Source organism: Asparagus officinalis, chromosome 2 (assembly GCF_001876935.1).
Source record: "Asparagus officinalis chromosome 2, Aspof.V1, whole genome shotgun sequence".
Lineage (NCBI taxonomy): Eukaryota > Viridiplantae > Streptophyta > Magnoliopsida > Asparagales > Asparagaceae > Asparagus > Asparagus officinalis.
Window position 1 is genome coordinate 50,322,883 of NC_033795.1, and position 15,528 is coordinate 50,338,410.

At 34.4% G+C, this 15,528-nt stretch overlaps 1 protein-coding gene across 2 annotated transcripts; it reads left to right on the forward strand.

Moving 5' to 3' along the window:
- On the forward strand, positions 405–15,079 carry LOC109831475 (nudix hydrolase 16, mitochondrial-like). 2 transcript variants are annotated; one of them, XM_020398797.1, is made up of 4 exons: positions 405–814; positions 2,993–3,107; positions 11,093–11,176; positions 14,319–15,079. In XM_020398797.1, exons 1-4 carry the CDS (start codon positions 744–746, stop codon positions 14,607–14,609), a joined length of 561 nt encoding a protein of 186 aa, XP_020254386.1. In that variant the 5' UTR covers positions 405–743; the 3' UTR covers positions 14,610–15,079. The 2 variants fall into 2 exon arrangements, with proteins under 2 accessions (XP_020254386.1, XP_020254385.1); XM_020398796.1 differs by lacking the exon at positions 405–814 and adding an exon at positions 928–1,146.

A 15,528-nucleotide genomic window follows, 5' to 3' on the forward strand; every position in this document is an offset into this window, starting at 1 on the left:
CCTTTAATATTTTGATTGGTCCTCCAAGTCATTCAGGGTTTATATGCATCCCAAAATCTTATAAGGATTTTCAATTTAGTCCTTTTAGTTAGTAGTTGTTTGATTTGGGATGAAACATTCATTTAATTTTAAAGTATTGGGTGATTAATTTCAAAACACTAAAAAACACTCGGGCATATGAAGTTAAGGGCGTTGTCCATATAATTTTCATTTGGGCATATGAAGATTTTGAGGACTAATTGCAAGATATCAAAAATGTTGGGTACTAATTATAAAAAACCCATAATACCACCCTGCGCGGTTCAAACAGGTCCACCACCCAAATAATCGGTGGACGGTTTGTTACTCTTTTAAAAACAACCTTTTTTTAGTAGTTTCCTATTTTCGAAAAAAAATCAACTCAAAAATAAGAAAATAACAGTAATTATCCATACACACATCCAGAGAGAGAGAAAACAATAACAATAAATTTTTCTCAGATTCACGCTCTCTCTCTCTCTCCAATCTCCTTCGCTTCTCTTTCTCTCTCTAGAAAATTTTCGAGGGGTTGTTTCGTGGAAACGTCGTTATCGCCGCCGCCACCGCCGCCGCATTGGATCGGAGATGAGTTGGGATGAGGGGAGGGGGAGAGGGCTGATTCTTTGAATCTTGAGCCGTTTCCTTCTTTAGAGAGAGAGAGAGAGAGTGAGAGATTGAGATTTGAGGAGAGAGAAAGAGAGGGGGAGGGGAGAGAGAGAGAGAGTATGTGCGATTTGGTGGCCCGCACGGGTCGGCATCAGCAGCGATACAAGGATGGGTATCGCCTTGTCGCGGGGTGAACCTCTCTCGACCTCATCTTTCATGAAATGTGTACATTTTTTTGGTGCTTTGCTATCTTTGGCGATTGATTGATTGATTGATTGATTTGTGTATCCATTTTCAAAGATGTGCTTACTCCTTTTCACATTGAATCAAATGATCTTGAGGGGGAAATATTTGGTGGTGAAATCACATTGCTTTATTATTATTTTTTTTGGGGGATTTGCCTATGGGTAATGTTGTGGTGGAACCTTTATTTGGTGCTAGGAAACCAATGGCTTTAATGTTTGGCAAGCTCACACAAAGCGCTAGGCCGCCTAGCAGCCGGACCCAACTCCTAAAGCGTAGGTATTGATAATAAATATCAATATTGTAGAAAGTGCTAGGCACTACTTGGCACAAGGCTGGTGCTTAGCACCTAGGCGAAATTTTTTCTTTAAGGTATGTTTGGGAGATGACTAAGGGAAGGGACGGAAGGAAAATTTTTTCCTTCCTTCCCTTCCCCTTATTTACGCTCCAATTTGGGGGGTAAAATTTTAGTTCAATTTTCCCTCTCATTCCCCTCCTCTACCTTTCTAAATAGAACTCCCGAACAAATGTAAATAAAAAATTTTCTTCCCCTTACCTTCTCTACCCTCCATCCAAACAGGGAGTAAGTGACGGAGGAGGAGGTTTTTTGAATGTTAGAGGAGGTGGAGGCGTTCATCGTTAGTGGATGATGGAGAAGTTCAAAAACCATGGAGGCTGTATCATTATCAAGACCTAAGTAGTGCAGTCTGCGAATGCGGTCCACGCTCTAGGCACTCTCAAGACCTAGACGGGCGGTTTAAGTACCCGCCTAGGCCTAGACCCCTAATCTCAATATCCATCCAAAACTCAAACATTGCAGTCAATATTAAGATATGCCCTTAAAAGGGATGATTAACTAGAGCATTTTTCTGTGGGAAACATTTGCATATTTGATCAGAAGATCATGTTGAGGCTAGAGACTTCTAAGATGGAAGGATAATGCCAACAATTTGTTTATTATTCCTGGAATTGTCGTGAAGGATTTATTTGGTACTAGGAAAGCAATGGTTTTGCTGTTGGGGTAATGCCTAGAGCCCTAATTCAATACCCAAAACACAACCTTGTTCCCTGACGTTCCATCACTAGACCCGGGATCCTCCTTTTGGTGTAGAGAACGATGAGTTTATAGCGTTGCTTTTGATGTTAGGATAAACCTTTAAAGAGAATGATTGACAAGAGCATTTTTCTGTGGGGAAACATTTGTGCATTTGATTATAGGTTTGCGTTGAGGTTAGAGAGTTCTAAAGATCAGTTTTCTGTGGGGAACATTTGCGCATTTGATTATAGGTTTATGTTGAGGTTAGAGACTTCTAAGAGGCTGTCTTGTACCATAAATGGAGAGTACCAATAATTTCTATATTCTGCTTGATATTGTGTGTTGATGATCCTTGTTTCGCTTTTCCCCCTTTTCTTACTCAGTTAAAGCTTTAGCTTTGATGTAGGATAACTTCTTGAAAATGCATGCAGTCCTCCGTGTGTAATTATGTGCATCTTATTCTCACTTCTGTCCTATATTTACTACCTTTTGCTAAACATGGGCAATCTTGGTGTGATCAAAGAGGGAATAACTTCCTTTCTACTTATTTATTACCACATGTTAAACTTATTCGTTCTGACTTTTATATGTTCATTATTGGTAGACTTCAAAACTATCATCTCGCTTTCTATTTCACAGGATTGTTACATGATCAATTTGTCAATTGACTTTGTTGATAAGATGGAAAAGTAGTTGTACTTATGCATATGATTGTAGCCTAGAAAGCCTGCATGCTCATAGACCAATTGCTTTGCAACTTATATATGGACGCTGAATTTTGGTGATAGAAATTGAAGAAAAAATGCTGTCTAGTAAGGGATATGCTTTTGTTGCTTTCATGTTACCAAAATCATATGTGTATGCTTGTTATATTGATCATGCATTCGTTAAACAGAAGTGGTAAGTAGAACTCTTCTTATTACTATCTCTTGCATAAAGGCAAACATGCTATACGAACACTGAGTTCTTTTACAAGCATCCTGTTACAGTTCAATAAGAATGACAGGTTGCATGTTTAGATGATATATTGGTGAATGTTCAGTAATATATATTGCTGAGTATGTATTGAAGTATGGTTTCCTTCCTCAGGTGTGTACCATTCAAATATTTTAGCTGCGATGAGAATTGTGATACAAATACGAAGAAAATCATAAAAGTTCTTATGATTAATTCAACTAGTGGGCCAGGCCTTTTGTTTCCAAAGGTATGATATTTTGAGTTTTACATAGTTATCTGCGTATGACATGAGATGCAATGAAAATAATCCAAGAGAAATTAACAGGGAAGGCAACAAGGTACATAATAGCTCTGGTACCTTTATGAGCTGTAATTTGATACTATCATGAGGAAAGAAAAGACCACATTTTATGATTATTTCTATTCGTTGACTCTCTGCCACTACTTGTCTACATCATACCATATTCCTAAGTTGTAGCTGTGCATTGAAGCTGCGATTTGTTTCGAAACTTAGATAAGTAAGGTAGCATTGGGATACTATGGTGTTTTTCTTATTTCTATGGTGTTTTGTAAAAAATAAAATACTATGTGTTTGGAAACCATGATGTTTTTTTCAGCTAAAACAGCCTAAAACTGAAAACACAACACTTATTTTAAAACAACTAAAATGTGTTTTGAGCTTGGTGCTTTGGTTGAGTTTGAGGAGATGTTGATATGAGATCTAACATAATATATTAAATATAATTAATATAAATTTATTATCAACACACATATTATATTATATATAATTTATTAAATTATATTATATGATATATATTATATTATACTATAGTTAATCTAATATATTAATGAATATATCTCATAGTATAAGTATATTATTATACTATAAATATTTACTGATTTATCATTATTAACAGTGTTAGTATTCAATAAAAATATATTTTATTGTGCATGTCATTTTTTTATATTATTTATGAATCTATTTATTATAATTTAACTTTATACCTATTATTAAATACAATTATATTATATAATATTAAAATATTAATCTTTTGTCCTTAAAGTATTTATATATATTAATAATTAATATATTATCAAAACTTTAGGTCTATATACTATATATAGCTTATAAAAATATAGAGTTGTATATAATATTATATAAATTTATTATATATAATGAACAATGAATCTTATTATATGAATATAATATTATTATTCCTGTTATATATTGTATTCGATTATACTTATGTTATTCATTATAAATAAATTTCAATATAATTTATATTATTTATTATTCATATTTAATTATTTTTATATATACTATTTACATTCTATTAGATACATTGCTTCATGTGGTCCATGTGATGCGCACCTCGCGACAATCGCGAGTTTGCGGCGTACCCGGATCCGGACGCGGCTGAGTATTTTCATCGTTCGTGTCACGGCTTCACCCTATAGGGTGCACCATCGGTGTGCGCATGAAAACGCAACGCACGTGCTCGGACATAAGTGGGCGACCACAGGGGATGGGCATATATTTAATATTGCATTATTTTTTGAGGATTAGTTATTACACTATTTCTTCGAATTACTTTATCTTTTTTTATTTATTTAAATATAAATTTAATATTAAATATTTTCTATATATAGTGTATTCAATCATTATTTTCTCTAATTACTTTTATTTATTTTTACTATATATTAATAATATTTGTGATAAATTTATATTTTTATTATTTATTTTTATATTTATCCTATGTAATATAGAATAATTAATAAGAAATGTTCTATTTATTCTGGTTATATTCTATCTATATTAGGATATGATGCTATGAATTATATATAGTATTACTATAGATATTATAATCCTATAATTCATTTAATACATAAAATTTAATTATAGGTGTGTATATATATTATTTATTATATTAATATTTTTTTTTCATATAAAATCACCTCATATCATCCAAAGCATCCAAGCTCAAAAACTTTTAGTTTTTAAAATAGAGTGTATTGTTGTTCTTTTAGGCTGTTTGCTGAAAAAATCTTGTCCAAAATGAATTTATTTACATAACGACATAGATAGAATGACATAGGTTATCAAATGACCTGCTTATCTAAATCCGAACCAATGCGTTCATGCAGAGCTAAAATTAGAATATTGTATGATGTTATGAGGATAGTCCGAGACTAAAGTATAATATCAATTGGTTCTATTTCTCCATGTGATTACAACCGGTTAAATTTACAGAAGCATAGGTACCTTTTTCCCTGTAATCTCTTGATATATTTCATCTGGCATTCATGCTAAGCATGATACTATGTATCAAAATAATATTACTGGAAACAAGCCTGAGCCAATAAGTGAATTAATCATAAGAACTTTTATTATTTTCTGTATTGAGCACATTTCACGTCATCTAAGCTTGAATTAACTAGGAACCCATCATATATCCAATAATCTTACTGAACATTCCCATATATCGATAAACATTCAACTGTATTCCTTTGCTGTTACAGCTGTAGTAAATCCCAGGTTATCACCATGTTTCATTTATAAATGAATGAAAGTCTACACTTCTGTTAACTGTATGATCATATATAACTAACATAGCTTTTGTGTAAGAACAAGATATCACGTCTAGAATCTTGTTCGATTTATACAATGATTCATTATGATATTGCAACAAGTGTATAACATTGAGAGCAGCTTCTCGCGGCAATATATGACATAAGCATACAATAAATTCAATCTATAACCCCGTAATTGACAGTGGATAGTACCTCGGGCTAACAATCTTTAGCAATAGGTTTGAAGGATTACAATATGACATGAACCTTATAATCAAGATAGATTAATTGTTATGTATATAATAGAAAGGAAGTCCCTCTTTGACCACAGCATCCGTTATCAACCAACTTTTAATATTAGGGAAGAATGAATATGGAAAAATTAACAGGATGACAGCTTGCAATTTCTCAACTATCGGAGCTTATCTGGTAGAAAAAGGGAGGGGCAATAAGCAACAGATCATAGCAACAATATCACTATGCATATATAAATTAATTGGTCCCGTATCGACAAACATTTGGTCTCTAACGTCCAACTAACTTAATAATGGCTGCAGTCCACCGAAACGATATTTAAATATTCTCAACGCCCAATATCAATATCACAAATTTCCACCAGAAATGTCCTCTCTCATCTTAGGTATCTACACGCCAAAGCAGGCGCGCCTACTAGTTCACTAAAGGGCGCGATTTGATGTAACTGTCGGTAAGTCGGTCTTGGAATATTGGTTCAGCTTACCCCAACGAGCATCCTGCTTACTTGAGCCCAAATCATCAACGAATCATCATAACAAGTTTGTTCTATCCTCCTCAGTTAGCCCGCAGTCCAATAATCAAAATGAACATGTCCAAGTTTGCATTGTAGATTTTCCGCTCTTAGGCATTTAATAATTGCCCTGATCTTTGTCGCCTTGGCCAATAAATAGATTCATAAATAATATAAAAAAATGACATGCACAATAAAATATATTTTTATTGAATACTAACACTGTTAATAATGATAAATCAGTAAATATTTAAGTATAATAATATATTATACTATAATATATTTTATTATACTTAATAATAATATAATAATATAAAATAAATATTATAAAATTTTAAATATTATATGGTCTATTATAATTAATGTTTAATATATTAATAAAAATTTAAATACTATGTTATACAGGGTTAGCCTAGTGTTGACCAAAAGCACTCACCATGGTGTTTTGAAAACACTTGGGGGTGGGGGCGCAAAAAACCATTGTGTTTTTTAGATAAACACAACAAGAAAAAACACAATGGTATTCAAATGAAGCCTAACATATTTCTAAAACATGTATCGTGAGTATAACCTACCATTTTCTTTCTGGCTTTTGTTTGAATTATCTTTTTAGCTTTTCAGTGTATATCTGGCAGATCCTATGTCTTAGGATGACACCATTATTCATGAATATAGTTTTTAGATGTGATTTCTATAGGGAGATTATGGTAGTGAACTGAAGACGGACGAAAACATTCCATATAGCTATGGGATTTCTTGGGATCCATTAGCCCCATTCTTCTGACTGATATTTTGTAGTGAAGCCTCATCCAAGAAAGGGAGTGATAACGGCAATCAACTGAAAATGAATTATTAAGGAGTATTTTTTCTTTGAGAAACATCATTCAGGGTATTGGTCTTCGTTGAGAATCATTAACCTTGTTATTTTGACTGTATTTCACTTATGTTTTTCCATGAGGCCCTGTTCAAGAATAAGCTAACATTCTATGCTTGCACCAAGTATAGGCATTAAGCAGTTCTAATTCATACTCTTAAGGTAATTCTCTGCTTTCTTGGTGCATATTATGAGAGAAATCAACAAAATAACATACTAGTATGAAACTGTTCGTCTTAGAGTTTTAATGGATATCCCAAATATTTATTGAGTTACGGAACTTATAGTTATCCTGAGCATGTATTTTACTGTGTCTTATTTAGCGAAAGGGTTCATGGAAGTAGAAGTGATGTGGCTCTGAAAGAGTTTTCTCACTTATAACTTGAATCTCTTAGCAGATAAGTCGACAGAATCATCAACAAGCAAGAATATCGTTAGCAAATGCTAGTGAAAAATAGCAAGGTGGCCTCTCTCTGCTGGAGTGAAGTAGGTTGGTTAGTTTAAATTTAAAGAGATGAGATCTCTAGCTACTGCCAATGCGAGTAAAAGTAATAAGATGTCGTATTTCTAAAACATGTATCATGAGTATAACCTACCATTTTCTTTCTGGCTTTTGTTTGAATTATCTTTTTAGCTTTTTAGTGTATATCTGGCAGATCCTATGTCTTAGGATGACACCATTATTCATAATTATAGTTTTTAGATGTGAATTCTGTAGGGAGAATAAGTAGTGAGCTGAAGACAGAAGAAAACATTCCATATAGCTTTGGGATTCTTGGGAACCATTAGCCCCATTCTTCTGACTGACATTTTGTAGTGAAGCCTCATCCAAGAAAGGGAGTGGTAGCGGCAATCAACTGAAAATGAATTATTAAGGAGTATTTTTTCTTTGAGAAACATCATTCATGGTATTGGTCTTCATTGAGAATCATTAACCCTGTTATTTTGACTGTATTTCTCTTATGTTTTTCTATGAGGTCCTGTTCAAGAATAAGCTAACATTCTAAGCTTGCACCAGGTATAGGTATTAAGCAGTTCTAATTCATATTCTTAAGGTAATTCTCTGCTTTCTTGGTTTATATTATGAGGGAAATCAACCAAATAACATGCTAGTGTGAAACTGTTCGTCTGAGAGTTTTGATGGATATCCCAAATATTAATGAGTTAAGGAGCTTTAGTTGTCCTGAGCATGTATTATTCTGTGTCTTATATAGCGAAAGGGGTCATGGAAGTACAAGTGACGTGGCTCAGAAAGAGTTTTCTCACTTATAACTTGAATCCCTTAGCAAAGAAGTCAACAGAATCATCATCAAACAAGAATATTGTTGGCAAATGCTAGTGAAAAATAGCAAGGTGGCTCCTCTCTGCTGGAGTGAAGTAGGTTGGTTAGTTTAAATTTAAAGAGATGAGATCTCTAGCTACTGCCAACTATGTAGCACGGACACGGATCCGACACGGCCATCCGACACGCCGACACGAGGCAAATCCTAAAAAAATACATAGGATACGTGTGTTCGACACGTGTGTCCGACACGGACACGACACGACACGGCTTCATGTTATGCGTGTTCGTGCTTCATAGACTGCCAATGCAAGTAAAAGTAATAAGATGTCATCTTGCCAAAGTTTGCATGGGCCAGTAGAACACGCCATCATGAATTTGCACCCTCATTTATAATGCATGGTTTAATCATTTCATCCAGGTTAACTGAAGCCTTTGTGACATAAATTTTGAAGTAGGAAATCATTATTATAGGAATCAAAGGCTTTTTGAATTTGTGCATCGCCCAAAAGTTAGCACTGGATTTAGAGATATAGTAAACCGTTAATAAATTTGAACCCTACAGAATGTTGTCCCAACTACTTATTTACGAAGTTTGGCACATTTCTACATAGAGCGAAGAAGGTTTAACTGTTTAACATATTTTACATGATTGGGTAATGTCACTAGTAACAAACTGGTATGAACAATTTTATAAAAACAGGTGCTTCTGGAACTTGATTATGAACATCAATTTTACCAAAGTTTTTGATTTATAAAGGCAAAAAAAGTATTACCAGAAAACGGAAGAAATTAGTTTTGTCTATTTCCTCCACACTTCCTGTTGTAGCTTGGGCTTCTATGCTACTGGTTTCAGGTACTGCATCATGTCATCTATGTATCTATTCACTGTTTTCTTGGTTGTGCTAGTTTTCAATAAAAGATATGTTTAAGCTTAGAGAGCATGGAAAATGGATTGTTGACATGGACATGTAGCTACCGACGTGACACACAATGTACTTTGCAAAAGTACATAGAAAACAGTTAATACAGCAACAAATGTTTGTGGAATTTAAATAACCAGGCTACAGTAGTTATGCTTATCATGTTTATACAACAATATCGGTTGCAACCATATGGGATTTTGTCATTTATTGTGATTATATAACCAGATAAATTATGTTTGTACAAAAAGATCTTTGTGTCGCTCATTTGGATTTTCCATATACAGTACACACAAGAAGATGTAGGAGGTCATTTTCTCGTTGGTTGGTACAGCATACTCTTGTAGCTTCATGTACTTGCTTCAACCTATACAGCCTCTATCTGGAGTTGCCTTTGATGGTTTTGGCCGCCCTATGCAGTTTTATCTTTTCAGTGACCGATCCAATGGTCCATCTGTAGCAGTAGTACCAAAAGTTTATTTGCTGCTGCTTATATAGGTTTTTATTGCCTGTTGTATGAGCTGGATTCCTCGGAGAGCATAATAAATACCTGTGAGTAGGAGTGTAGGAATCTCTAGGATTGTCATGTCATCCTATTTGAACAATAATAACATGGCTTATCATACGTACGAGGAAATCCATACCTCTCACCTTTTCTTTCCTAAAACCATCCATGTCACTAACGCGAGGGCATCTGGACTTGAATGACTCCTTCCTTACAGAAAATGAACATTCCATTTCTTTTAGGAGAGGACAGGATTGGAGGATGGGAGGGAGGACATAGGGGGTATTAAAAAAATAATGATATTTAGAACCGACATACAAAGAGAATCTTATTCTATATATTATAGCAGCTAGTTCTAACTAATATTGAGGAGTTCAATACATCAACACATTAATTAATGGGAATTTTTCCTATTCCAAAATTGGAAGTTTTCTAGCCACGGAAATTCCTATTATTCCAACATTGTTCATCTTTGACTAGTCAAGTTGGGGGACAAGACATTGTTGAAAATTTGGGTGAAAACATGATAACGTACGCTATTGCGTGGTTTTATTTATTATAGTTTTTTGTGGATAAGCTTGAACACTAAATAACTTTTCATACTGACAGAATACTTCAATTGGAACGTGCCCTATATCATCTTAAACATAACTACAGTTTAGTGAGATCGCGGCACGGCTGTGGATTGAATCCTGAACTATTGTTCAAGTTCTATAAATGAAGGTTAAATAGACATTTTGATGATGATCACCACCAGAAACTGGCCAAAGAAAGAAGCTATTCTACAAGCTCATCAAAAAACTTTGACCTCAAATAATCTGTTCACTTAACTTGATGGAATTGCTGAAACCCCATTCTTTTCTAAGCTACAACTGCATAAGCGAAAATGAAAACTATTTGTGTTTGCACATTCTGTTTTAAGCTATAACTGCAGTGCATAAGCGGAAATGAGAACTATTTGTGTTTGCTTGTTCTTTTTTCTTTACAAATAGTACAGCTGCGCTTGCCAATGTAATAACTCATCTCATGTGCAACACAGGAAGTTCTATATTTGTTGATGTCTCTTTTATTTATGGTGAATGCTTTCTTGTTCGAAGTGTAATTTCATTTATTATCTCATCACCAATGTTTTGGGGGCAACTATGCAAACATGTAGGCGTCCTTTAAAAGTAGGAAGAATTTAGTGACTTGGCATGATCATTCTTAGACGATGCAGGCAGATGATTTATTGGCTACTGCCCTAGTTTCCATTAGATGAACAAAAGCAAGTAGTTCTATGTTGCCCAAACTTATTTCATCATCTTCTAACAGGGAGGATGGGAAAATGACGAAACTGTTACAGAGGCAGCTGTACGAGAAGCCATTGAAGAAGCAGGCGTTAGAGGAGTCGTCAAGGTAAATTTCAATATAAACTAATGTTGACATGCATATTCATTGTGCAACGACTATTAAGTTCTAGCGAATATATAGTGGAACATATACTTATATTGCATATAAGATGTTTCAAGCTAGTATTTATTATTGTGTATGAATAACCAACATGAAAAAAGGTCAAATATCTTTGCGATTTCTTATAATAGCCGTTCTGTTGGATTTGTTCTACACTTGGAATTAGATCTTTACCACTTTCTTTTCTGCTTTTAGAAAAGAACGCACCTACACATTCTTTTGATAGTTTATCGCTACATCTTTACTTAAGTAAAGGTTATACTTCGGGAAAATGACTTAACTTGCAATGAGCATGTCAAAAAGATTGGTATTTGTTGCCCAATTGAATTCATTCAAGTCATGTATCAGAGCTTCTATTGGTTTTTTAAACTTTGAAAGTACGAGAACTTTATTTGTCTGGTATCTGCAGAGGTTTGGTTGGTTTGAATTCGTGGATTTGTATTATTAGTTTTTGGGTGACGATGACAATAAGATATTCGAGTTCTTTTGAGATATAAATAAGTCTAAAATTATCAAAACCACTCTTACACAAAAGCTCAAGTTGTGCGCTGTGAGTTAGCACTATATGTCAGACAAAATTTGAACGCTTGAAAAAGAGCTGTGGGAACCACAAATCCATTGAGCTGTGGGAACCACAAATCCATCATGCTTTTTGATCAATTTTCATAATTCCATAATCGTCCTAATATGCTACATGGTTTGGAAGTCATTACAAAAATGCTCAAACTTCAAACTTTTGGTTTGACTTATAGTTTTATATTCTAGCATTTAAGCACCTTGCATTTTTTGTAAAAATTATTTATGTGCATCAGGTGAAATATGAATTTGTGTGGCTCCAGTACCACTACCATCTTAACTCCCTTTTGCTGCATCAAAACTCCAAACCTATGGTGAAATTTGAGAGATATTTATTCTAACACATCTGCTTATATATTCTAAGACATATGCTAGTTGAGATTCTTTATACGGACTGAATTCCTGACTCATTTGAGCTGTTACTTTCACTCTGGTTTTTAAATGTGGGCCACTAGGCCTAATTAGATTCGAACCTGTGTGGTTCTGATAACATTTTAAAATCCATAATACTATAAAAAATGCTCTCAAATTATTTTTAGAATTGAGAGGGTTATGCCATCTAAATTCTTTACTAGTATATGAAAATGATAAACTTGTGATGAGGATTGAAATTTATTTTATATTTGTTGTTTTTCACACACATCCTTTCGGTTCAAGTTGAGCATTCTTTTTTATAAGCTGAAACTCAGGCTCTTGCATATAGATATTTTTCAAATCCTCTTTGAATGTGCATTGGGTGGAAGTTGAAGCTAGGTGACTTCCCTAGTGCATAAAATCAGTGAGTTAACGGTTACTTTTATATCTAAATTTTTAGTTGGTCTATCGGAAGTTGCAGACAATCCAACTAGGCATATGGTCACTTATGGTCACTTTTGAAGATTCTAAACTAGAACTTATATACTGTATGGACTTCGTAATAATTTCGGTTGCTGATACAATGTAACTGGAATTCAACCGACTAGAAGAAGCCAAATGGTTTTATGCACTTATTTTCTTTCTGAAAATTCTTCGTTTCAATGAAAGATGGGTTTCAGTTGAGATCGCTTCACACAAATTGCAGGTTTTCACTGAGGGCTGCCTCAGTGGTAAGTTATTTATTTATTTTGTTTGGGTTTTTGGGTGGGGGGGGGGGGGGGGGGGGGGTTTGGATCGGTTTAACTCCAGTCTATGGTCCATTGCTTTTACAAAAGACAAAAAAAAGTTTTATATATGAAATGATGACAACAAGAATTATTGGTTTTCCTTTGTATTTGAATATTTAAGATATTCTTATGGCTGTGATGAATATTATTAGAGAAGCATAAAATTGGTATGTTCAAGTTCGCTTTGGGGGTATTGTATCAGCTTGAGTTATGATTAACCTTACCTATATTGAATAAGTTGAAGTTGATAGCTTGTTTAACCTTTTATTAAGTGATTGCGGAAAACTTACTTATTGAATTTGATTTCTGATCATTTCATGAGGAGTAGCACAAGGTTTTTAAAATTTTCCTATGAAATTTGGTAGATTTTCTGTAAGTTCAGTTGAGATCGATAGGGATTCTTAAAAGTCCAAATATTTTTTTAGAGCATGTCTTAAAGTCCCTGCCCACCAAAACTCCGAAGGTATGGTAAGTGTTGAGGGTTATATTTTTATATTCTAACCACATGCATATTCCAGATAAATGACCCAAATGAAGAACTCAAATACAATGACATGCACAACCAATAACATTCTGCTGTAGTGGCTATTAGATTATTATATGAAGCCTCAATGCATCAAGCTCCTGTTTGGGATTGGTTTATAACTTACTTGGCGTTAGAGCCTAAAGTCAAAAACTTAATCCTGAAAAGACAAATTATTGCAGTTAAAGTGAAGCTAAAGTTTTTTCATGGTAATTCTTTTACTTCCGGATACTTCATGGATTTACTATTTTTTTTTCTTTAAGTAGGAAAAAAAACTGCACTCTCAGTGTCAACTGATGTGGAGTGAACGAGCTTGAGTTCTTTATATTTATTTTTCTGGAATCAATGGATTGTGTAGTGGTGCAAACAGATTGGATATGAATTGGATATAACACTTGCGATATGTGTTCAGGTTTACTAGTAACTGATGCATATACAACTAAAGATATAGTTCCGTATCCAATCCACATCCACCAAAGTCGAATATCGATACATATATTGGATGATGGGTAATAAATTCAGTATCCGTCGGATTAAGGGGGTTTAAATTTCTCTTTCTACATTTCTTTTGCGAGGGTAGGTAAGTAACCGACAAAACATTTTTTGAGGCTTCTCTTTCTACGTTATGTGTGAGCAGGGGTTTTTATATTTCATGTTGCGTGGTGAACAGCCACTATTTCTCTTGTGGACTTTTGCTCAAACCGAACTCTAATTCTTAACTCGTCATTATGCTTTGGTCCATTAGTTTACTTTTCAAGAAGTACACACAATTTTGTCTTTCAAAATTGCCTGTGTATATAATATTTTCATAATCTGCATCATAATTCAGCTGGTTCCATCATATCAGGAATACCTGGATGATTATGAATTTAGAAGCAAGAGTCACCAGGATGAGTTGAGCCCCGAAGGATGGTGCAAAGCATCAATGTTTGCCTTGTATGTCGACGAGGAACTAGAGTCATGGCCAGAACAAGAAACTCGCGAGAGGAAGTGGCTTACAATTCAAGAAGCTGCTCAACTCTGTAGGCATAGTTGGATGAAGGATGCCCTCTTTAAATTCGCAGAGTATTATGATAATGCTGATAACAATGATAGCAATATCACTACAGAAGACGATTCAATCCCTGCATCAAGATAACAGACAGGGTTGCATCCAAAAGCAGCTGGAAAACATTAGAAGCCGACTACTTGCAAGTTTCTCTCTCTTCTATTTGTTTATGGGGATACAAAGGATCGGTAGTGACTCTTCTCCAATGTTTTAAGGTTCTCAATGTTTTCGGTCAGTTGGGTGCTACTTTTTTATGCTCTTACTTATGTAATTTTATTTAGTGGGAATCAACTTTTGAAACTTACACATTGCAACAGATACGGATACATCGCTGGTGGTAATTGCTCTAAATAGTGATGTATCCTTGCTTCTGAGGTTGCGTACCAAAAATGTTAGGGCCCCAAGCGACATGTATTTGGTCAAATTGTGTATGGAGATATAATGCTTTGGTGCTCCTCTAAAACAGGGCTGTAGAATGTTAATCTCTCACTATCATGGCAATGTGTCTTGGAGGGTTATCTCCGCCGTAACTGCGAAATGTAAACAAATTCATTGGCTCTCTTCTTTAGTCTTGTGTGCGCGCGCGCTTGAATAATTTTTTACTGACAGGTCTAGACTTCTGGTTCCTGCTATATTACAAAAATGAAGAAATTTTCAAAACTGACCCAAATCATGTTTTTATTTTCAAAACCGACCCATTTTTTTTTATCAAAATCGACCCACTTTTTGTCACGTCAGCTTAATCTTATTTTCTAATTAGTCGGGGTTGCTAACCCCGACTATTTAGGACAGCAAAAACCAGGTTTAAGGTTTCTAATTGGGGTTTAACAATCTCCTAAACAGTTGAGGTTGCCAACCCCGACTGTTTAAGAATGTGATTAAGCTTACGTGATAAAAAGTGGGTCGATTTTGATAAATAAAAAAAAGTGGGTCGGTTTTGAAAATAAAAACATGGTTTGGGTCGGTTTTGAAAATTTCTTCTTACAAAAATCACTGGTTTATTTTTTTT